The sequence below is a fragment of the Montipora foliosa genome, chromosome 5, assembly GCF_036669935.1.
Source record: "Montipora foliosa isolate CH-2021 chromosome 5, ASM3666993v2, whole genome shotgun sequence".
In the NCBI taxonomy this organism is placed as follows: domain Eukaryota; kingdom Metazoa; phylum Cnidaria; class Anthozoa; order Scleractinia; family Acroporidae; genus Montipora; species Montipora foliosa.
Window position 1 is genome coordinate 9,337,525 of NC_090873.1, and position 25,000 is coordinate 9,362,524.

Consider the following 25,000-nt stretch of genomic DNA (forward strand, 5'->3'; position numbering starts at 1 on the left):
CGTTGAGCCGATTTTCCGAAATTTGCTTTTTTTTCAATGTTTGCCCCCCAGCATAACACATGGCTAATTTGCATGACAATATGAAAACCAACATGGCGGCTACCGTGAATAAGGCCTATTGCGAGAGAAGAACATTAGCATACAAGAAAAACAGGTTATGTCTTAGACTCCGTCCACACGCATCCAGAACGTTTTCAATACGCTCGCCAGAGTGGATATTTTTGAATCCGTTATGAATCCGGGATCGTGTGGACGCTAAATCAGTCCGGAAGTTGTTTTTATCCGGATGACGTCACAAGATCGAGCCCAGTTCCTTGCCGTGAAATCAATTTCTCAAGATGGCTGCCGAGGGCAATATTATTTTTTTAAGGCGCATGCTCTGTTACCTCTGTTTCCTTGAGGAGTCCTGAGTACTAGAGTGAATCCGGATACGTTTCGGATACGTGTGAACGCGCAAAATTCGATTTGAATACGCTACGTGAGAATATTGTTGAATAAGGAAAGAAAAAGTTGCGGATTAAAAAAATATCCGGATACGTGTGGATACGGATACGGATATGGATACGTAGCCCGCAAGGGCTACGGGTCAATAGCCCATGAGGCGAAGCCGAATGGGCTATTGACCCGTGGCCCTTGAGGGCGAAGGGTCTAATTGTTTTAGTATCACCCAACTAGTCGGACAGAAAAGTCAATAATAAAGTTAACAAATGCAAGTTGAAGAGATATTTATTTGGGAATAAAACGAAAGAAAGCGCCACGCTTTTCGCTACTCGAGAACTATTACTAATAGTCCTCTAATAGCGTAGCCAATCAAAATGCAGGATTTGCATTAGTCCACTAGTTGGGTGATACTAATATGTTATATATAAAGAATTCTAATGAGGAGTGCACGTGACGCATTCTCGGTAACCTGATAGGCTATTTCGTTCATGAATTATTAATGCATTTAGAATTTGGGTAAAAAAAAAAAAAAAACGGTTACACAAATTTCGTTATTAAAAAATTTATTAGCAAAAGGTTAGTTAGAATTATAACACGTCACAAGTTTATTAAAATGCTAATTAAATAAAATGGCCTTAAAAATTTGTCCATTAAGATGAGTAACTGAACAGAATCAAATTATCTTCATTTTCAAATGTTAAAGTTTATTAACTATTCCGGTTATATTTAAAAACATGGTCATTTTGTGTTAACACGTTAGAGCAACGTAAAAAAATGGATTAAATGTTCATTGACCCATTCATTGTGTAATATTTACAGTTTCCTTCAGGTTAAATAGCCCACAGACCATTTCACAGTTGTGTGCTTAGTTACCTGGCCCATGAATGAAAGTGAGGCTGGAGTTGACCTTGCTTTGATAGAAACGTCTATACAAATTCCAAGTAATTAGCATGAGAACAACATCGTTAAGATGAGAAAAGCAAGGAGCTCTGTATCATAACTTGGTCAACTCCAGCCTCATTTGCATTTAAAAGCCAGGTAAATAACCACATAACTTAACTTGTTCCAGGGTCTTGTGACCTAAAAAAAAACACGAACGAAGAGAGCCCCTGGTAATGTGATTAAGCATCTTCAACTATTGCTTCTCAAAACCGAAAAAAAACCTTCCTTACAGCGAAAGCAGTTCTTGCAGAAACTAACTCGCAGAGTGCACTAGATTTAAACGCCTTACCCTTTAATATAAATGAAAAAAAAGTCTTGAAAATATGCACCTTTATACAACTCTTTACTGACATTTCTTGGAAACAAACTGTTTGAACCGTGGTGCGTATGTTATGATAGTACTGAAATGGCAGCCGCTTATTACTTTAATGAAAGGCCTTGCCTAAAAACCGCAAAATATTTTCTTTTATTATATGACTAGCTCCGTGAGCGGGCAAGATGAACGAAATCGCGCGATGTGATTGGCTGCCCGCTCGGGATTTCTCGCTTGGTCCCGAAAGATCAAAGATCATTTGTTTGGTGTTTTATCTCATATAATAAATCATTTATTGACCAATGTTATGGAATGATTTATTGACCAATGTTATTGACCAATGTTTATGGACCTCGACTTCGTCTCGGTCCATAAACAGGCAAAAAAAGAACTTGGCCAATATCCAGCCATCTTGACCTCAAGCTTGGTCACTAACCCATATATTTTGGATACTGTTAAGAAGACATTGCGTGACTCTCGCGTGACGCAGGGTTATTGCGCGCGCACTCGCAGACGTTTTTAAAAAGAACGATGACGTGTGCAACTTTTTTGGTGATACTTTTGTGGCTATAGTTTTATCGCAGTATTTGCTGTTTGTTCATCGAGTTTTCTGTTTTCCAAGCAGCTTTCCGTTTCCCTTGAGATTAGATACAATTGCACGAGACGAACGAGTTCATATCAGCTCTTTTTGCCATTTGCTTCAACTCTCTGGTTTTCAAAATAGTGGTTTTGGCAATTTCTTTTTCTAACCAGATTAATTTCTATCATTTTCCTTGTCTCAGATTCATTATAATGTAAAACTAAAGGGTAAAGATAGCAAACTGTGTTTCAAATTTTTAAATTTATACCCACACTGAGTATGCAGAGTCTACTACCTGATGTAAGCTAATCCTAACCGTAACCAGGCAGCTTAAATCGAGAACTAGGCTGCAGCCCCCCCGGTTAACGTACCGTTTGAACACGGTGGCTTCTGAACTCCAGATACCTTACTGACTGAGCGAACACCCTTAAAGAGTCCAGGTACTTCCGTATCAAGTCAGTTTGCTCACTTGAATCTTGTATTCTTTCAGTATCCTATGTAGCAATGCTTTGTTTGTGTTAAGTTACATGAATTTTGAACCCCTCCACTGACACACGTCTTCAATTTGGTTTTTCTCTTACGACACAGCTTGGAGTTTACATGCGTTCACCCTCTCGTTTTTTCTTCTTTTTCCGCTTTCCGTACCTTGAACTGACTATATCACTTAGTACCCTCGAAAGATATCGCTGAGTACCCGATTGAGTGTTAAGCGACGGCAGTTGTTGTAGCAAGTTATAAAGTTGATATGGTACTGTCTGTATGTATATTGGTCGATTAAAGAGTCCTTTGGTTAATTGTGACCTTCTGTCTCCTACGGAAATTTGCTTGTTAGCTTGTGTTTCGGTGTTAACTTTCTGTGCTATATTAGGTGATATTAACTGAGGTGTTAACAATGGTGAGTACGTCATTTGTTGCATACCGGCCCAGAGATGATTTCCCCACAAAGGCGTTTGGGCTTGCTGTTGTCCGCTAAGCTGATTGGCTAGCGTCTCTGTAACTATTCCTGGTGCAAGAGGCACTTTAGATGAACCCACAATAAGTCTGTAAGTTGGTCTGTCCTGTGAAGTCTGATAAAGTTGTTTGGATGTTGCATCAGGGACGATTTTGGGTTGAAACTGTCCAGCTTGTGTCAAAATTACTTTTCCGTTTGTTTGTCCTTTTGCAGTTGGGTTTCCTGTTATCGTCGTTAGTCCTTGGTTACCATTTAAACCCAAAGTGGAAATCTGTTGTCTCAATTTCCCCCAAAAGTTTCCTGTCTGTTTAGTATCGCCTACGTTGGCCACTTTTACAAGAGGTTTGGTAATCGTTCTAGGATAATAATAGTAGTACATTAATACCTTGGGTGTCGGCTTCCTTGGAGCAAGTGGCAACTTTGCAGCGAAACCAGAAGTTGGCTGATACTGCAGCAAGTTTGCACCATTAGCTTGCAGACGTAAAGGACTAGATGACTGGCTTGGGGGTAATGATATTGGAGAGACTTGATTTTTCCAAACAGACCATGGCCATGATTTCTGGCCATATATAAAATGTGGGCTGAAAGGCGAAACCTTCTTTGGTGGGATTCCATAAGGCAGATTTTGTACATGGAATGGGAGAGCAGCTTTTGGATTTCCCAAGGCTGAAGGTGTCTGAACTCGCTGCTGTGCATTTTGATGACTAAAAGGCCTTGGAATGTAGTTTCCGCCGAATGGTCGAACAGGGGAAGTGTCGTGTCTTATAGTCGCTGATGTTTGATATGACGCCTGTTCTTTAACTTGAGGTCTTAGAACGTTCACTTGGGGCTTTTGGCTGGTCTCTTCTAGCATGGCCATCTTGTATTCTAACGACTTCTGCTGACTTTCTTGTTGTTGATTTGAAGATTTGCTATTTGGGAGCTGGAAGGGCTGAACTGAGCTAACTTGCTGTGCCTGTACGAGAGGCTTTTGTTTCAAGTACGAGGGTCCTTGCACAAAACTCACTGTTCTGTTTTGAACTCGAAGGGGATTATTTTGCCTCAAGACAGCTAATGGAGATATGCGTAAAGGTGCTGCAGAGAAAAAAGGCTTGACGGAGACTTCTTGAAGAACTTTGTCTACATTTCTCGATGGAATATGCCACACAATTGGACTTTGGATCTGTCCATACCCTCTCACCTTATTTGAAAAGAGATTTGGCTGGACAAGTTCAGGTACTTCATTTTGAGTTTGGGTTAAAAGTTCTCCTGGTGCAGCAGATGTATGAAATTGTTGATATTGTCCAATTACATTTTGTCCCAAAGGGATTCTTTGGACTCCAATAGTATTCCCCTGTTGTCTGCCAGCTGGAGTGTCATGCCGAAGAGAAGCTTGTAGCGGAGATGGAGCAAACAAGCCGAATTGGCGATTTTGACTAAATGGTCGAACAAGGGATGCTTGCTCCAAAGCTGGCTGAACGATACCAGGTCTACGGATCGGCTGAAATGATTGCCTATCTGATGGCGAACCGGGCCTAAGCAATGCTTGAGCGGGGACAGCTGTGGCTGCTTTAGGTTGATGATTAGTCCACCAATTGAAAGGCGATGCTTGTGGTACCCTATTGGAGATAACCGTCGGCAATTTAGTCGACGGGTATGGTGCAGGTCTGTTGGGCAATGGTGATTTGGATTGTTGTGATGGTAATCCATACATCTGAGTTGGCTGATGCACAGCTGATACCGACTGATGGACCACTGATGGATGGGAAGAAGTGTGATCGTCGCTAGTCAGGCTGGCAAGTATCTGCTGCAAATTGTTGGCGATAAAGTCTTCGGAAGGAGGTGGTTTCATCGGCCTTTGATTCGCTGGAGCCGCGGTGTGAATAACCTGACTGATAGCAGGACGGGGAGCGAGTATACTATTTACTTGATTATTCCTTTGCCCAATGATAGGCCGAGTCATAAAAGGGGCAGAGCCTCTCGTCTCCGAGGACTCATCTGTCACTTTTTTTGTATTTTCTAGAAAAAAAGATAACAAAAGGCAAGAAATTCAAAATCTTATTAACAAGGAGGAAACAAAGCAATATGATAAGTCACTGGCGAAGTGCTTACGCTGAAGAAATCAGCTTTTAAACTCGAAGATGCACCATAAAAAGCGTGGTACCTTAGGCTTATGGGAAAGATTTGTCAATCAAGCGCGGTCGCATACAGAGCTCTATGATAAATTGTGGAATAAAAAAGCCCCTAATGGAAATTTGTCCGTAATACGTCATGAGATCTTACTGGTCGTTCTTTTTTTAATGCCCTGTCCCTTTTTCCGTTTTGGAAATATCTTTTAGGGCAAAGTTAATAGAGGGGAGTGGTTACGAAACCCGACAAATTTCTTTGTTGTAGGTTTTTGCTCTCTTTCAGTTTTTGGCCTTGACCGTGCACAAAACACAATAGTTGTTTATTCTGCACTGAGGAACTAACCAATAGAAACGCGTTGGTTACGTAATTCACGCATAGTGTATGAGCGCAAAACAAAAGATTGTGCACGGTCGTGGACTTTCCAACCTAAATCTTGGCATCTTTGTTTGCTCCTTTGATGTTTGACGAGCTTCCAAACCAGTCCCCTCTATTAACTATGTTTAGGGGTACTGTGTCTTTGTTGCTGTTTTGGATAATCATTCAGTCCTGCTTGAATGAATTCGAAAAAAAGGAGAGGGTGAAGCGACCGCTTCGTGTTAAACGTCTTAGCAGCTGGCAAATTAATGTTATCAACCCGTAGGAAACCACAAATAATGTAAACAATGCACTTAATATCTCTTGCTGAAGACAGAAATTGGCTTCAAATGGAACTCAAAATAGACTATGTGTGTAGTAGTTCTCATATTTTCTCGTGATGAAGAATAGTGACAAACAATTTCAGGTTTTCCAACAAAATCTCTATTTAACGTCGCTATACAATTGGTTAGCAATCAATATTCTTTCATTGAACCTGACGTCATGGCGGCAATGTTAGGGAGCTTAAGCACGCGCGCTTTTGAGACGCGGACAGCAACCGGAAGAGGATATTTCGAGTGCCAGGATAGCGCTGTCCCCCACATTTTTATACTAATCATTCTCTAATGGTGAAAAAATACTTGGCAATGTAAATGTGTTTGTGTGAAGACAAGTTCAAAGGGAAAACAGCTCACTTCCAATTGCCGTCCGCGTCTCAAAAACACGCGTGCTTAAGCTCCCTATTAGGGAGTCTAAGAAACCACGACGGCTACGGCGACGAAAACGTCACTTCAAAATATAAGTTTGAGCTATTCTAAGTATGTCATGATTATTCCATCTTGTTCATATTATTCAATATGAGCGAGGTGTCATAAAACTGGATTGGTACGGAGTGAGACTGAAAGATTCACTGCAGTTTGTCCACCTTGTCGTCAAAACCTTAAATTTGGTTATTTCACATGGTAGTTTTGACGAGTGCGGGAGAGAAATGTACAAAAATGCATGCCGCACGTGCAGCACGATAATTTTGGTTCTTTTAGCCAACAATATTACGGCTTTTTTGGCGTTTTCATTGCCTTAGCTGTCGTCGTCTCTTAAACTCCATACTAGTGGAAAGAACAGTTTAGCGAAAAAGTCTTCACGGAATGTGACTCTATTATTATGCAAAACTTGAGCAACATTTTTCTATTGTTTTGGCACCAACACGGCCTTCTTATCACGTTTTTTTGAGTTTAGATTCGCAAGAATTGTTCCAAACCAAGAGGAAATGATATGCTTTTGTTTAACAAATGGGAAATTTAAAGATAAATAGTTTGAAAAGGTAGGGAGTCGAGAAACCGTTCGGTGACGGGAGTCTTATGTTAAATGTTGCTAAATAATGCCCATTGCGATGGACATGGATATGATAGGCATTTCATCCATCGCGCGTCTCAACGATCCGTGCCACAGTGTGCACATTTTCACGTGATAAAGAATAATCGTGCGTGAGACGTCGCTATTCAATTGGCTAGCAACCAATGGCCGTGTTTTCACGACAGCCGTTGTCTCGCTTAACATTCCCGAAAGTGGCTTGTTTGTAGAGTTCGTTAGACTACTTTAAAAAGATAAGTGTTTTCACGGGTAAGATTAAATGAGGAGAGAGCACGTGCCAATACAGTAATAAAAGTAGAACGCCTGTTGTATTTCCACCAACTCTCTTAACTTTAAGCGAGTTGGGACAGGAACTGTTTTGACGGAAGTTTCGGTTGTCACTTGCTAAGTGACCTGAAAAACAGCTCGTGAAAACACGGCCATTTCCCATTTGAACGAAGAATTCTCCAATACTAGTAACACATGAATTGCAGCTGTTACTCGTTAGCCGTATCGTTTCGATAATGGAGACTTCTGGTTTGGGTCACTAGTTTAAAATTGTTCTTCAACAACGAGATCAATCTTTGCTTTAGTATATACCACACAAACCAAAACGGTAAGAGGTAAATCGTTCTTGCTGATCACTGCCGCGTCAAGATTTGTTTATAGAGGGGATCCTCTATTAACTATGGCGTCGACCAGTCAGAATGCCCCAAAGAGCAATCTTCACTTGTGTGGTACATACCAAAGAAACAAACGGAAAAAAAAAAGAATATCAAAGATACTTACTGAAATAGACACGACAGTGTCTCATTAAAACAAGAACTTCCAAGCGAGGCAGTTCGCAAGGAAATATATAGAACTCATCGATCATTCCTCGCAGCAGCCGACTTCCAAATGGGTGTGCATGACGGCCTATCCCAGCCTTGCCTCCCCAGTCAAGAGACAATAAGCCACGTCCACTCGTCTCCTGATTTAAATCTCCATTGACAAAAACCTTGAAGGAAAAGAAACACGCATTTCAGCTTACATAGGTTATTTATTGGTCTTGGTGTGTTATGTTTATTTTTAACACTATTGCCGTGGAAAATGAATTACAGTGACATATGGCCTCAACAAATAATACATAATAAGAAAGAAAATATCATAAATTATTATTACCCAACTAGTGGACTGATGCAAATCCTGCATTTCAATTGGTTACGCTAATAGAGGACTATTAGCAATAGTCCTCGAGTAGCGAAAAGCAGGACGCTTTCTTTCGCTTTATTCCCAAATAAATATTTCTTCAACTTGCATTTGCTAACTTTATTATTGCCTTTTCTGTCCGACTAGTTAAGTGATACTAAAGCAATTAGACCCTTCGCCCTCAATGGCCACGGTTCAATAGCGGGCTACGGGTCTAATTGTTAATTATCAAGTAATACATACTTATCATAAACTATCAAAATTTACTCAACTTTATAGTTATAAACTCTGTAAAGCGTTTTGTTGTGGACAAGAGGACATGAGCTTTTGGGACGGAGAAAGTCTAGATCATAATTCTTAGCTGTGTTCAATAATATGGTAGTGCCACCGCTGACGAGGTGTTTCAGTGGATCACTTTCCAGGTTCAGACAATTCAACAAAAGAAGCCTGACTTTTGAATATAAATCTTCCCTGCAAAAATGACCAGTAACCCAGAGCGTGATGAATATTTCAGACTTGAACTTGATCGTCTGGGTCAGTTTAGTCCTGAGTAGGACTGTTTTGGGTGACAATGACAGGCGTTTTGACAACCTGAGCCGAAGTCATCATCGGAATCAATTTCAGCGGAAGTCAACCTGAGCGGAAGTCGTCATTGGAGTGAAGTGATAACTTCCGCTCAGGTTGTCGAAACGTCAGTCAATGCCACCTGAGACAGTCAGGACTTCTCCTACAAGGTCGATCGCACTTCACTTGTTTATTATATGACAACTGGGATCAAACCACGAGTCTAGAAATGTCATAACTTACTCTAGCTCGTTGCATTTTAGCACTATACGTGGCAGTAAGCTGAATCCAGATCGCCTCTTTCACCACAGGACGCGTGAGAAGACTGAAAATGGTGTCGTGGTTCTCATTTCTGTGAAACCAGCGAACTTTTCCGTTATCAATTTCAAAGTGATACTGGCCATCTCTATGCCTCGAATGACTTCCCACTGTATCAAATATGGACTGGATGCCTTTATTGGTATCCAGTTTAATCCACGTTGATATGGTGATACCCTCCCTTGGAATTTTATAAAAGTGAGCTCCATCTAGTAAGACGTCTCCACCTACAAACAAAGTGAAATCATTAAAGTGCCCCTGTGTTAACTAAACACTAAGTTTTAAGCCTTGAGTTCAAAAAGACACCTGTTTATTTCAACTAGAATTTTCCAATTTAATGATCCACCACTACTAACTTCAAGATCTCGACAGAGCTGGATCGAGGAGAATATGACGTCTAAGGTTCACTAGTTTAAGAATGGGGGCAGCACGCAGCTATTACAACGGCTCTCGGGATTGGTTCAGAAAACAATCACGGACCAAAACAAAAAACCAATCAACGATGGACCCTAAACCTAAAAACAATAGAGCTGCGTCCTAAAGGGATCCAATGAAATTAGAGGTTGTAAAGAGCTGCGTTTTATCTCTAAGAATGCAATGCGTGTGTACGCCGCATAATTAATGTGCAGCACGGGAGTTTTGGGCTTTCAGGATTTTAAACTCGCGTTTTGCATATATATTAAGCTGCATTCACACACTGAAATTTTAAGCCAGTGAGCCTTTGACGTCACTTTTCCCTGGATCCAGCCCTCTGAGGTCCCATCGGTCAGTTTTGAACGTGAGTAATGGCGAACCATGAAATCCAAAACAGTCACTCAAAGTAAACGGCCTTTGGATAAAAATGAAAGCTCAGAATTTTGACAGTCAGATGTTAAGCAAACACACTTTCAAAATATGAAAAAAAAGGAAGTGATTTTGTTGATCACAGGGCACCTTAAGAAATTGGGGTTAAAAGTCTGTTTTTCTCTGGTCACTCTTCAATAAAACGGAAGTAGGTACGACAAAAAATCAAAAACAAAAGTTGTTCGGACGCTTACGCCAGGATGGGCCTGAAAACCTCTCGGACGTCATAAACTAAGCGTAACTGTCAAAGTCCCCACTCGGCCTACGGCCTCGTCGGCTAAGATTTCGCAGAATAATTGTTAAATAGGGAGATTTAGCAACGACAACGGCGACGGCAACGAGAACGTCACAAATGTGCATATTTAGTGACAAAAACAATAGCTTTGCATGCCCTGCACGTGCGTTTTTATTTTTGTTCATTTCAGTGCCGTCGTCAGCACAACAACAACGTGAAATGATCAAATTTGAGGTTTTATGGAGGACGTCCGCAGTTGGAGATAAATTTTCATTTTCTCCCCTAAAATTAGCGTGACTCATATCGGTATCATTCTTCATTCTGTCACGTTTAAAAGCTTGGAATAGTCGCGAAGTGATTACAATGACGGCAATTTATGTTTTGAGATGACGTTCTCGTTGCCGTTCCCTTCGTCATTGCTAAAGCTCTCTAAGAGAAGAAATACTCCGCGTGAACTGTGACAGCACCCTCTTACTACAACGCCATACCAGGGGTTGGTTCCTGAAAGGTGTAATAACTGTATTAAAGTGCTAAATGTGCCTTATTTCGGCACATTTATCCCTGCCTTGGAATAGAGTTATCACATCTTTCAGGAACCGGTCCCAGGTCTATATCAGTCTGTGCCTTAAAACGTACCAAGTAAATTGACGGCGTTACCACATTTCCCAGCATGTGGGGCAATTTGAGCGCCATTTACTATTATAGCGTTGTTTTCACTTCCGGAGTCATCTTGCAATGTACCTTGGGTGAATTTGTCAAAACTCAGGTGGACAGACGGCGGACAAAGGGCTTAAAAAGAGGATCAAAAATAAATAAGCAAATAAAACAAGCAAATACGGCGATAAGGGCGACAGTATCAGGTGTAAATGAGTAAGAGAGCAGTGCTTGGTAAAGTAAAACTTCACACACTGTTGCAACATGTCAAGCGATGATAAAAATGTAATAAAAAATGGAGGTCACCGTGCTCGTTTGCATGGTACGACGCTAACGAATACGGCTATTTAAGCCACTTTGACAATAATTGCCGCGCACCCACAGCGATAGACAAACTTAGCTCGATTTTATAAATGCAATGTATAACGCAGAGCCTGGTGTCATTCTATGGTTAATTCACGTACGTACCTGAAAAATGTATTTGAATGCCTTTGTGAGTTAAAGGCCGGGGCACATTAGGCGATACGTCGCTGCGACACGTCGCGAAATAAGCGAAAGCAGCGATGTCGCACCGTGTGTACACTTCCGGCAACAAGTCGCTGCGACAATGTATAAATAAACCAATGAGAGAGCGTCATATGGTCAGCCATATTGAATTAGAACACTAGTTCACATTCCCCTTCATACAAGATCACTGCGTTTGCACCGAACAGGCGTCGTGTAGCAGCGACTTGTTTTGCAATAAGTACACACGGAGCAACTTCTCGCAGAGACCTGTCGCTGCGACTTGTCGCCTAGTGTGTCCCGGCCTTAATACCACTCCAAAATAGATGTAACTTGAGTGTGGGCTGTTCGACTCGTAATGGTTCCTTCCGTACAATTTTATGAAATTGCAAATAAACTGGGCATAGATATTGGTTAATTTTTTTAACCATTCACATCTCGAACGCCCTAGAACTCCCCCCCCCCCATCGACGAGTAAAATCGCCTGGCGTTAGAGTAATATGTACTTATTGACTGAGTGGGAGAGCCGGACGGGAAAATATTTGGCCCGAGGTCATGGCGTACGGACCGAGCGCAGCCGACCGAGGGCCAAATATTTTCCTGTGCGGCCCGACCTAAACTCAGTCAATAAGCATTTTATCATATGGGCCCTTTACAATATTTATTAGCACTAAGAAGCTGGAGTTAGGACAAAATTAAAAAAAAAAAAAATCTGCACAGAAAACTTATCTAATCTGCTATTTGCATTTGCTTTTCTGGCTGTAAATTACTTGGAAGTTTAAAAGCGACGAAATCTTCTAAAATCGCATCGCGCTGAGCAGTACGTGTTCCTAGCAGGGCCGTACGGCTTTTTCCGGCCCTGCTCGCGCTAATGCGTACGGCCCTCACACGGGGATTTTCCCAATAGTTTTGGAATGAAAGCAAGCGCGGGGCCGTACGGGCCATATGATAAAATCTATTAGTATCACCCAACTAGTGGACTAATGCAAATCCTGCATTTTGATTGGCTACGCTACTAGAGGACTATTAGTAATAGTCCTCGAGTAGCGAACAGGGTGACGCTTTCTTTCATTTAATTCCCAATTAAACATTTCTTTAACTTGCATTTGCTAACTTTATTATTGCCTTTTCTGTCCGACGAGTTGGGTGATACTAAAACAATTAGACCCTTCGCCCTCTAGGGCCACGGGTCAATAGCCCATTCGGCGTCGCCTCATGGGCTACTGACCCGTAGCCCTTGCGGGCTACGGGTCTAATTGTTAATTAAGTGTCACTCTGAGGGGTCAATGGGTTAATGGGGAAATAGTTTTTGACTAAGTTTAAATACTCCATGAAAACAAAGTTCATGAAAAATGGGGGTTACTGTACTCGTACAGGGGAAAATAGCCATTCCTTGACGGATTAAGCTTGGTGACAATGAAAATCCGCCATTGTATCAATGTGCACGAGCTCAGTAATGTGCGCGCCAATGACCCAAGAAATTATGCGCAGTAGGGTTGCGCAATGAAAACCAGGCAAACTTTTAAACAACATAAAAGAAATACAGCGAAAGGAAAGAGAAGCATGAATGGACACAAATGGACAAGAATAAAACAGATTGCATTTGGGTAATCTTGAGTCAGACCAACGATTTTCAAGTTTACGGCAAATCGCCTGGATAAAGGTCGTTTCTTGCCAAGAATCATGTAACAAGAATTTTATCAGTAAAGGATTCCACATTACCATTGTCCAGTTTTGAACTCGTGACGAGCTTAAGATTTCCCCTAAACACCCTAAAATAACGTGACATAGGCCCTTTAATTTACGGCGACTACCATAATACTCTGAACGGCTACAATTTTAAGGCCAATTTACCGATGGCCTTTTTTATTGCAAAGAGAGGAAAGAAGTCTGAATAAGGAAACATTAGGCCATTTCCGAGTTCACGTTTGCCTCCTCTTCAAAGCGAGTCTTAAGTGCGAAGTTTTTGTGATAGTAATAGCCCATTTCCGAGTTGCTGCATGCCTCAGTTTCAAAGCGAGTCCTGGCGCACAACCATTTAAATGGAAACGAGTTGCGTATTCTTATGCAAATCAAACTCATTTCCCTTACAATACTTGAGCACCAAGACTCAATTCGAAACCGAGACAAACAGCAACTCGGAAATGGCCCATTAGTTCTACTTTACAAATGAATGAAAACTAATTTTCGTAAGAAAAACTTCGCACTTAGACTCGCTTGAAGAGGAGGCAGACATGAACACGGAAATGGCCTATTTGACAAGCACTATTCTCTCGCTGGTCAGACGAAGCCACATCTCTGTTATATCACTGCCCATTAAACATTTGGCTCCTTTTGTTCTCGTTATTCGTCGATCTCGAACATGTTAAAAACAAGCGCAAATTGTATAGCTTAGTTCGAAGGCTAGTCTCCTTCGCAGCCAATTTGCCAGTATCAAAAATACCATAATAGTCTTTGTTTGTCCCTCCGAAATTTTGCATAAGCATTGTTTTTATTTTCTCTTCGGACCATTGTAAGTCCCAAGAGAAACTGGAAACAATGCTTATGCAAAATTTTGGAGGGCCAAACCAAGAGGGGAGCGTTACGTGACATCCCAAAAACGGCTGCGAAGGACACTATATTTCGGTAGGTGTAGGTAAGAAAAATGCACATCGCCTTACATTCACAAAATTGACCAACATATCCCAGCCGACAGACGCATTTTGAGCTTCCTGGTTTACAGGTTCCACCATTTTGACACGGTGAAGGTTGGCAGTCCCAATCCTTGTCTCGCTGAGTTTCCACTGAAATGAATTACAAAAAAAAAAAGGGAAAAAAGTCATTAAGTCTCAACCAAAGAACGAATGAGTTCAAGATACTAAAATTATTAACAAAGGAAACGTATTTTACAGATACAACTGTATGTTCAGAATCTACTTGACTGGATGCAGGGGGACATTAATAAGCGTCACGAACTGTCCCCTTGTTCTTCTCCCCAAATTCAACATCACTCGTGTCTCGGAATAATGAACAATTAGACCCGTAGCCCAGGGCTACGGGTCAATAGCCGAAAGGTTTGAAGTAAAGAGGCGATGATGTCACAGAAACTAAATTGTTCAGATTCTGGAATTTCTTAAAATTGGCTCCATAGAAACAATCACGAGGGGCGCGATCGTCATTTGCACATGGCGTATCAAAACCGACATGCGCATGCACAGCTTGGAAATACAAAACAATCTTATCCGCACACTTTCTTTTCGTTGTTATCGTATATGTTCGTCTCCTTTTTTACTTAATGATCTCCGGTAGTTGTTGTCACAGAATGGTTATCCAGTAGGTATCGTAAACTACAATCTTAGTGAAGTATGACATAATTCAAGACGGCGCGCTGAAAAAGCGGACGAACTAAAAACGAAAACTTGCTAAAGCTCACCCAAGGCACAGGATACCCAAGATTAGAAATTGCGTTCTCCTTACGTCGAACGCAATAACGTACGTATCTGTACATAACTGAGAAACAGCCAATATTCAAGAAAACATCAAACGATAAAAAGTACTAAAGGCCAAAAAGAATTCGACCAAAAGAGTGCAGTTTTAAAGAATGATGGACAATTTGTTGAAGTGATTCCTTAATTCAACCTTCCTACAACTTGACCTGACTGTATATCATTCCCAACGGAATGAGATTAAAGCAACTTTCATGACCTTGAAATATAAACGTTTAAAACATTCAATTGGCTAATCGAACAAACACAAACAAGTGCGAATTTTCATTGGCTAAAGCCTCATTTATACTAGCAAGGTTTCCTTGACAAGTGTTCCTTGGCAGTGTAAATGGAAAAATATATCAAGTTTTTCCTTGACAAGTGTCCTTGCTCAAAAACTAGCCTTCTAGTTTTTGAACAAGGACATTTGTCAAGGAAAAAACTTGTCAAGGACGATATTTGCTAGTGTAAATTACTTGTCAAGGAAAACCTGTCACATTTTTCATTTACACTACCAAGGAAAACTTGTCAAGGAAAACTTGCAAGTATGTACAGTCGGCAAGTTTTCCTTGACAAGTGGGGTTGTCAAGGAAAAATTGCTAGTGTAAACGAGGCTTTAGCGAACGCGGATGCAAACAACAACGTCATCTGTCCACGGAACTTTCTGGAAAGCGATCGGCATTTCGCTTTGACGTCATTTGAAATGCAGTAATGTGATTGGGCAATTTAATCTTGCCAAACATTGGTCCGTGAAACAAATTTGCGAACTGTTTTTCAAGGTCATTTGAAAGTCACTCTATAGCATTTTAGGAAGCTCTGTGGGATCTGCTTCTCTGACCGAAAAAAAGCCTTATTTAGAGAGATGTTTATTCCGTTATATTCCATACCCCAGCAGTCCAGGCCATCTCCGACAAATCCATGTTTGCAAATACAGTGACCACCAACACAATGTGCATTGCGATGACAATGTTGGCATTCCTCTGTGAAGATAAGATAAATTCATTTTCAATTAACCTACTTCTGTCTAAATAAATAAAGCATACAATCGTGGACAAAATTCCCTGGAACAGTCATGAAAAACTCGTAATTATCGATGATTTCACAATTATCTCCAAAAGCCGTGCAATATTTTCAAATTCCACTGCAGTTCTCCCCTCCCCCACCCAATACAATGTTGAAAGTCTGAAAAAGACTACGGGTGCATGTTTACAACATTGTGGGTAGGGTGGAGTGGTGGAGGGACTGGGCGCGTGTTGTTTGAATCTCGTGCGACTGTTTCCTTCTGTTTGTGAAAAAGCAGTCAAAAGTGAAAATGTTTCACAGGAATTTTGTCCATGATTGTCGCACACGAATGAAAAAATAAACTTAGAAATTAAAAGAATGTAGTTCCTTTAATTATGGCAGAGCCCGATTTGTTAAATGAAATAACAATTGTGTTAAAACTCTCCGCAATACTCAAGACACGTCGTGTTTGCACCATTAGGACGTTTAAGCAAAGATAACGGCAACGACAAAGAAAACGCTACTCCAAAATATAACTAAGCGCTTTCGTAAGTTTTCAGTAAAAATAGAAAATGAATGGTTCATTGTTACACGCTCACGTCGTCATCAAAACCTAAAATTCGGTGATTTCACGTTGTTGTTTTGTGGAGTTGGGCAAAAAATGCACGGAAATTCGTGCTGCACGTGCGGCACCGATTATTTTCCTTTTTTAAACCAATAATGTTCCTGCTTCGCGGTGTTGTCGTTGCTGCAGCCGTCTTCGTTGCGTCACTTCAATAAGAACATTTCTTAAAGAAAAATTATCAAGAACGAAGATTGGTGAGAATCTAAAAGGACTCTTGTTACAGCCTCGGATAAACCCTGATGAAGACACCAGACAAGATAGTCGAAACTTTGAGTCTTGTAACTTTGATTTTTTTTAAATTCTTTAAACCAGAATAGAATCAAATTATATCAGAGAAAACCTTTGATGGTTACCTCCTTTTCCAGGGAAGAATTTGGGCGCTGAGGAGTAGGTGTAGGCTCCCACATCTAAAGCAAAGAAAATGTATACTTTAAATTATGCAAAGTGCCCGTGCTTCTTCAGTAACAAGAGGTAGTAAATGAGGTTTTCGAGTGGCCTTTACACGCTTCCACTGCAGTGATGTAACTTGAATATCATGGCAACTAAAAAAGCACCACAGAGGAAAATGTAATCATTGGCTAACTGCATGATATCAATAATTGCTTCCTGCATACCAAGATCCATTCTGGATTCCTTCGCTTGCATTGGCCTGTAGAAATGCTGGTCAATTCAGATTTGCATTGATTGTTGGAGGTAACGTGTTAAACCGTACTTGAAAGGCCGCCGATCAAAAAATTATCAATTATGTTGGTCGGCTGCTCTTGGTTTCATCTGAGTGGATGATTGAACAGTTATGTTGGAAAAATTATTTTGCACGTGAAAAACAGTGCATTTTTGGAATTTGACCCCCTATCCGTGACATACCGTTCCAAACATCAGTAATGGTCAGAGGAGATTAAAGCAAAAAGAAATGTTTCCCTGATTGTTAGTTCACCTTAAGTATCACCCGTCTTTGAAGAAATACATCAACGAACAAAAAAAAAAACAGATGGTTTCTTTTTCCTTTTTGAAATGCTTTGAATTTTCTCGAAATCCACGATTGTTCTTGATCTAACAATATCATGACAAGCAAAAATTCCAGCTTGTTGATTGGCTGAGAGCACGTCAATTAGTGCAGAAAAGTGAAATCTGTGCAGCAAAGTGAACTTTTTGCAAGTATATCATTAATAAGTAATCACACTATTTTTCTCGTGCAATTTGGTGTAAAGAAGAACTTGTAAATTCTTTTAAAGACTACAAATTGCACTCACCCTACAGGCTCGTGCTTATTTATTCCAAATTGCACTCGAAATCATGTGTTTCCCTATACACCTTATTCCAAAATGGCCGCCATTTAGATATTCCTTTGTTTTCATTCAAATTAGACCTTGATGCCTCGTTCAAGGCAAAATATTCTTTTGAATTTGCAGCTCAAGAACGAGGCATCAAGGGCTAATTTGAATAAAAACAAAAGAATATTTAAATGACGGCCATTTTGGAATAAGGTCTATACTTCTCGCACTTCTCTATCTTGAAATCCCTCATGTTAAATTTCCTTTGTTGTACGGATTGCTTGTGCGTGGCGTCTCAGGGCGAAAAAGACAGTCCTTTCGTGAGGTTAACTTTTCATTAAAGGAGTGCCTTCCACGAAGATGCACACAAAGCAGAAAGAGTATTTGGTGTAAAACTCAAAGCCTAGCCTTTTAAAAAGAAACATTTAACTAATATTTTGATAACGTTTCATTTCGAGCCCTCCGTTCCCTCTTAAGTTTCTTATGTCGTCCAAAACGGAAAATAATGCACCAAGTGCCATCTGTATGACATATGCGACAAAATTGTGACTCCTTTATGAATACTGGCGTTAGATAGTAATTAGCTTGTCTGTAAGTTAAGCGTTGACAACAGTCAAGACGTTGTGTTAGCTGTCAGTCAAACCTTCACATCTTGGTCCAGAGAAGTCACCTCGGCAGAAACATTCAAAGTTATCGTCAATTGTCTCGAGGCAGACGGCAGAATTGAGACAAGGGTTGGACGAGCAGGGATTGGCTAGCGTTTGTAAAAGACAAGTCAGAGGTTATTCATAATGAAGTTATTAACACAGGTAAATAGTTAGCCGGGGTGTTGTAGCCTTCGAGGTAAGCTTACAGTTGTTGATTGACCCAATAAAACATGGGAAAACAAGTCTTTAGGCAGTGTCGGTAATTTACAGTCATGGTTGAAAAGAGGATGATATTAGTTATAAGTTAAAAGATATTACTACGTTGATCATTGATTAATGGTTAGAGCTGTTCAGGGAACACTCTACCGGACCCGCACCACCCACCCCACCCCCCCCCCCCCTCCGGTTTCAAGACCTCCCCTACATTTAAAAAATGGCTTTAGTCAAACTGTAGTCACAGGAACGAGCATTTGCAGATGCAATTCAGATAACCAACCCATTTCCCTCCACCCCCCCCCCCCTTCTCTCCTCCCCCTTTAATCCTCTATCATGTGGTCTCTACAGTCTAACCAAGGGAACTTGAAACAGGAGGGTCTTTTCAGTCTATTCCATTGTTTTCATTTGTTTTCCCCTCCCCCTTTAATCCTCTATCATGTGGTCTCTACAGTCCAACCAAGGGAACTTGTAACAGGAGGGTCTTTTCAGTCTATTCCATTGTTTTTATACAGGGAAAAAGAAGATTCGCTGGTGTAATACAACCGGATCTCGTTCAAATTGACCCCTGGTGATGTATAAAGCTCGAATGACTTCATCTGACTTATGAATCACTGTCAACTACTATTAATATTGCAAAGATATCCACCTAATGTCACAATGAATGCACACATAGTTTAAGTAAGGAAATGCACAAAAAGGCCAGGCCCAGCATCTTTGTTTGAGGTACGCTTTAGAGATGACGTAACGTATATTGCGAAATGAAGTTATCCAAGGCTTGAACAATTGAGATCAACTGCGATTATCAAACGTTTTCTGTTCATTCGCTCTTTGAAAAAAAGCCCCACATCGCGGATTACGCACCTTCTTTTTTGGGAAAGGGCGAGATAGTTGAGACTACCGCAACACTTAAAAAGAAGCAACACTTAAAAAGAAGATAGAGGTGGAGGCAGTGTGGCCCAGTGGTTAGGGCGCTTGCCTTGAGATCCGGAGATCCCGGGTTCACGACCCGCTCTGACCACTCGTTGAATTTGTTCCTGGTAGTCCCTGGTTCAACTTCCTAGCTGCACTTGTAAATAGCCAACTGGTTTGCCTCCGGCCAGTTGGGATTCTTAACAGTTGTAGTTGTTGTGTTCTGTTGTTTCGTTGATTGTGTTTCATTGGCCCTGAAAAGCCCCTATGGGGAGCGGTCAATCAAGTATGTATTGTATTGTATAGAGGAGTTGACTTCACAGTTGTCTAAGACCGTTCGTTCCCTCTGGCAAAATGCCTGACTTCTGCTTGGTTTTCACGATGGTTCTGGACGACAAGGTTACTGTTGATCACGCTGGACACATTCACTTTATTCCAAAATGGCCGCCATTTTGGCATTCGTTTGTTTCCATGGAAATTGGCCCTTTTGGCTTCACTTTCAAACGTGAAATTCAAAAGAATATTTAACCTTGAACGAGGCCAAAATGGCCAATTTGCAATCAAACAAAAGAATACTGAAATTGGGCACACTTTGGAATAAGGTGAATAGTGCCCGCAGCATCCAAATACGCCAATGATATTTTTGGTCAAGTGATACCTGCAATAATCCCTAGTCTTGCTAGATTCAAATTAGATCAACAACAAAATGAGAAAATAGGTACTTACTTTTCTGGTTCGCGGTTGTCTTGCGGATTGCCTGGTCTTCATAAATAAATTTGGCAGAGGTTACTGGAGGTGGTGCTGGTGCCAGGGCTTTCTCAGGAATAAGAACTATAAAGACATTAAGTATAGGAAATCGCATGAACGCGAGTGCATTTCGTGAATTATGGGAACAAGTGAAGTTTTGAAAGTTCTCAAAAATGCACAAACCGTAGGCGACTAAAATTTGAGAACTTCCATATCATCACGAGTGAACATAAATCACGAAACTGCACGAGCAAGTTCACACGATTTTTTTCATGGGCCTCAATCACACGGCAGCCTTGCTGATTCCCGAGGGATTGAAAACTTTTGTTTTACCCCACAGAAACTCGTTCCCAAACATTTCAACTCGAGGCTCGGGGTACGAAATCTATTGTCTATGGCCAATATGGCCGTCGCACGAATAAGACCCATTATATACTGAAAAAATTTACTAATTTACTGTGTTTCCATAGCAACGTCCGTATTGCACTCTATAAACTTTTTGTGCATTTGTAATTAACCAATCAGAAACGCGATCTTCTGTTGAATATACAACAAAATCAGTTATTCAAATAAACATATTTTTTTTGTTGAAGATACTCCGATCGACAAACGTGCAAATGAAAGTCACTACATGTTCATCAAAAGAACGCCTTGAGGCCCGTGTAAGCGCATTTAACATTTAAACAAAACACGTTTAAAATTAGACAAAGCAAACACGACGTTACGCAGGCACCGTTAAAGCGGTTCCAATATCGGGCCATCAATGGAGCCAACGCTGGCTGCAACAAAGCACCACACGAAACCAGACTATCTCGTGCAGACTTACGGCCTAAGACGAGCATGCGCGTGTTTCCTAACTGGTGAATGGACTGTTCAAAAGGCTTCGACGCCATTAAACATTTTCGAGAACAGAGGACGTTGCACGAACGTTTTAACGAGTTTAAATTTGATTCAATATTCGTCAAGAAATTTTCAACATTCTATATACTTTCAACAACGTTAAAATCCTGTTTACACACTACCAATGTTTGATTTTACGCAGTGCTGTACGCATGTCTTATGAAATGTTGAAACTGTTTTTACAGTTTTCAAGAACCGGCCTTCAGTCCCCATTTTTTCTTTGTTGCAAACAAATGAGCACTTTCCCCGGTGACAAACAAAAGAGGATCGACCATGAAATGAGTTTATCAAGCGTTCTAAGAAAGGTTCAAATCGTGGAATCAATTAGATGACGGTAATTTCCGTAGAGATGCAAGAGTTACCGGAACAGAGCATTTTTTCCCCAAACCCTGATTTGCCCATACATTTCTTTAAAACATGACTTTATTTGACACCCGTTTCTCAGTGCGAAATATATTAAAATTGATTTTGCACATTTCATTGACGAGATTACTCTGGCCTGCTCCAGATTCCTCTCTGGAAAGTACGTGTAACTGCCTGAAAATGAAGTGACGCACTTGGGAACAAGTTCCTTACCATTGCATCGAGTTCCTCTGTACGCTCTGGGACATTTACACAAATAAACTGTGTAGAACACGATACAAGTGCCCCCGTTGTGACAAGGGTTTGGAGAGCATGGGTTATCTGAAAATAAAACGAGGTAATGAAGAATTTCTCACAGTTTCATAGCATTTAGGGTAGGGAAAACTAGAGTATACTTAGAGTAACCTTAAAGTAAATGTATTTATTTTTATCACATATATATTTTATTTTTTTATATTTTGTAGTCTTAATAGTTTCTATAAAATTGCAATTTAATGTATTGTAGACGATGCGATTATTTTGTGAATAAACACCATTAGTGTTATTATTATTATTATTATTATTATTATTATTATTATTATTATTATTATCAATCTCATGGCGTTTATTTACGCTCTGGCAGATGTTATACCGCATTTAAACCAAAGGAGCGAGCCATAGCCAATGGCCAAAGGTCCTTTGAGTCATTCCCTCTTGTTTAGCTTTCCAGAACCTTTCTTAGGATCCTTACTGTTCCTAACAAGGCTGTTTTCTGCAAGAGTCCTTTCTTGATAGCAATCCCTAGCTTCGTAATCCATCTCACCTTTTACTTATTTATTTATTTTTTTACATTTCATTTCAATGGTGATAAACTTTTTCAACCAGCTTTAAACTTGAATGAAATGACAGAAAACAATGGAAAACTGAGCGTTGGCTGTGGTCTTCGCGAGATTTTTACACTGATTTCGCATGGCTCCAGCTTCTGGAGAAGTCTGGTAATAACCCATTCCCAGGATTAACCGCGTTTCCATCAAAATCGGTTAAAAATTGTTCTATTGAAAGACTTTGACCAAAACGGGATATGACTGAAATGGTTGATTCCAATGGAACACAACCGAACTAACATACTTGATGATGATGATGATGATGATGATGATGATGATGATGACGATACAAACAGGTTCTAATTGTATCCCTGTCGTTTATGTGCTTTGTTAATGGTTACTTTTTACCCAGCCATTGCCCGACCGGCAGGGACAACACAGGTCACAGGTCATTGTTTTACGAATACATAAACAATCCTAAACATTCATGTTGTTTCTGTATTGGAAAAACAATGACCTGTGACCTGTGTTTTGTACCTGCCCTTGGCCGACACCACGGATGGTCGATTTCCATTTGATTGATTTAACGCGGCTAAAACCACAGCGCAACATTAGATCAACATTACGTTACATGGACTTACTTTCACAGTGAGGTCCATTGAATCCTTCACGGCACTTGCACTGGTAGCCTTTTCCACTGACGGTCACACATAGGCCACCATTCTTACAGGGATTAGGCTGACAGGAATTTACTAAAGAAATGTGGATAAAACATTAGTGAACGTTAAGCACTTTTTTAATGCTCTACTAATTCTGGAGACTACAGTTCAAATAAAAGCTGATCTAAACAAGTGATTTTGTTCCGCTGGCTGAAAAACTAATAAAGCGAAAAATGCTTTTCTCCCACACATCAGGTCACATGGTTTGTTGGAGGCTCAGTTTGTATTTTGTCATCCGCCAATGCCTGACTTTGTAGCTTTTTTTGCATTCAGCGCGTGAGTTATGTTCACGATCTTCGATAAAGTTTGTTGTGATGATGTTATTACACTTTAGTTGTGTTAATAAAGGTCGAGGTTGCGTATTGGTTTGGCTTGGCTCCCAGCTGTGTGTTAGAAATCAAATGTTGAGTTCTTTCACGACTAGGGGAAACGAACGAAAGCACGCCCCTCGAAGCGAAGTAAGACCAACAAACTTAACCCAGATATGACGTTAACACAGTGGTGGCAGGCAAACGCCCGGCCTGTTGGACAATGAACGAAAACGTAAAGGGAACCTCCACTAAAACAAGAAAATAACTTTCAAACCACAGAACATAATGTTTACAGTCAAAATTGTTCCAACTTTATTCAGTGAAATAACAAAAATTCAAAAACGCTTCTTTCGGTTTTCAAATTTCCCGGGCGCCGCCATCTTGAATAATTGTGAAGTGAGCCGGTTGCCCCATTGTTTCAAAATAAAAGCGCTTAGGCCCGTTTCAAACGTCGAACTTTTCATGTGCCGAATCTAATGCAAATGAGAAAATCTATTGTTTTCGCTCATTTGCATTAGATTCGGCACATGAAAAGTTCGACGTTTGAAACGGGCCTTAGTGTGAAAACAATACTGGCAATAACGCGTCATAATTATTCAAGCAATTTCATTTTTTTGGATATAAACACTTTTTTTAGAAAATGTCGAGCACATTTGATTGCAAACATTATTTTCTTCTGTTATAAAATTATTCACAAGTCAGAGAGGAGGTTCCCTTAAAAAGGAAAACTGTATTGAAAAGGGAACTGATGCGGAGTAAATGAAATGTAATCCCATTTGGTACCAAAACTGGGTCGTTCAAGTTACAACTTAAAGTTGAAAAACCGAGGAGGCTAATCCGCAAGGGAGTATCAAGCGAGCTAGGGGAGGCATGGGTCATTTCTTGAGATGAAACTCCAGACTGTTTTTCGTTCGTGTTTTGCAAAAATAAATGTGATGTCATACCATGAACAGACAGGTGACCCCACTTCTTGAAAAGGCGGATAACTTTATCGGGTGGATAAGTCACTATTCACAGTATCAAGCTGTGCAAAGATTTCAGTGCATCCGCACACTCCAAGCAAATTTAAGTAAATACTTGTATGAAAAGCTTTGCCATCGTTTAACATGGAATAAATTTTATACTCTGGATAGTGAATTATCCACTGGATATATAAGTTATCCAACGTATCAACAACTCCGGCCTGAAGCTGACTTGCCTGGTTGTAGGAACAAGGGATGGTCGCTTCTGTTGCATTTTAAAATGCGTTCAAAGCTCATTATGCAATGTTCTTTCACTTGATTGGATGTGCAGGATATTTGGCATTGAGATCGCTTGCAAAATGATTGGCATACGCTTAATCAATGAAAAAATTGTAAACAAATATTCCAGTCATGTAGCAGCTCTCGCAACCTGCTATTGTCTGGTATTTTTATGTCAAAGCCATCGTTTCAATTGTTTAGTCTTTTGTTTTTGGCTACGATAGCGAGCCAATCTCATTATGCGTTACGAAAGCTGTTACATAACCCAAATATTCCCCTGTTCTCAATCTTAACCGTGCGTCTTCCAAAAGGCTAACCGTCACGAAGAACTAGCTAAAGATATCTGCGAATACACAGGAACGATTTAAATTCGAAATTTTTGTGAACAAATCTTGAAAAACAAGCTACCATCAGTAATATTCAGAAATACAAAGT

General features: G+C 40.4%; 1 protein-coding gene across 5 annotated transcripts in view; it reads right to left on the reverse strand.

Annotated features, from left to right (window-relative positions):
• Positions 1-25,000, reverse strand: part of LOC138003575 (neurogenic locus notch homolog protein 1-like) — a 73,364-nt gene that overhangs the window by 3,102 nt on the left and 45,262 nt on the right. For 3 of the 5 annotated variants that reach the window (XM_068849691.1, XM_068849689.1, XM_068849688.1), the window contains 11 exons: positions 22,936-23,046; positions 21,705-21,812; positions 20,208-20,312; positions 18,353-18,463; positions 16,792-16,845; positions 15,699-15,791; positions 14,008-14,130; positions 10,826-10,978; positions 9,037-9,338; positions 7,831-8,038; positions 1,000-5,226 (listed from right to left, as the gene is read on the reverse strand). In XM_068849691.1, coding sequence (XP_068705792.1) covers positions 2,873-5,226; positions 7,831-8,038; positions 9,037-9,338; positions 10,826-10,978; positions 14,008-14,130; positions 15,699-15,791; positions 16,792-16,845; positions 18,353-18,463; positions 20,208-20,312; positions 21,705-21,812; positions 22,936-23,046 — 3,722 coding nt within the window. In that variant the 3' untranslated portion in view covers positions 1,000-2,872. Of the gene's footprint in view, positions 1-999; positions 5,227-7,830; positions 8,039-9,036; positions 9,339-10,825; positions 10,979-14,007; positions 14,131-15,698; positions 15,792-16,791; positions 16,846-18,352; positions 18,464-20,207; positions 20,313-21,704; positions 21,813-22,935; positions 23,047-25,000 lie in introns of those variants that run through there. The other 2 variants (XM_068849693.1, XM_068849692.1) reach the window with 2 other exon arrangements.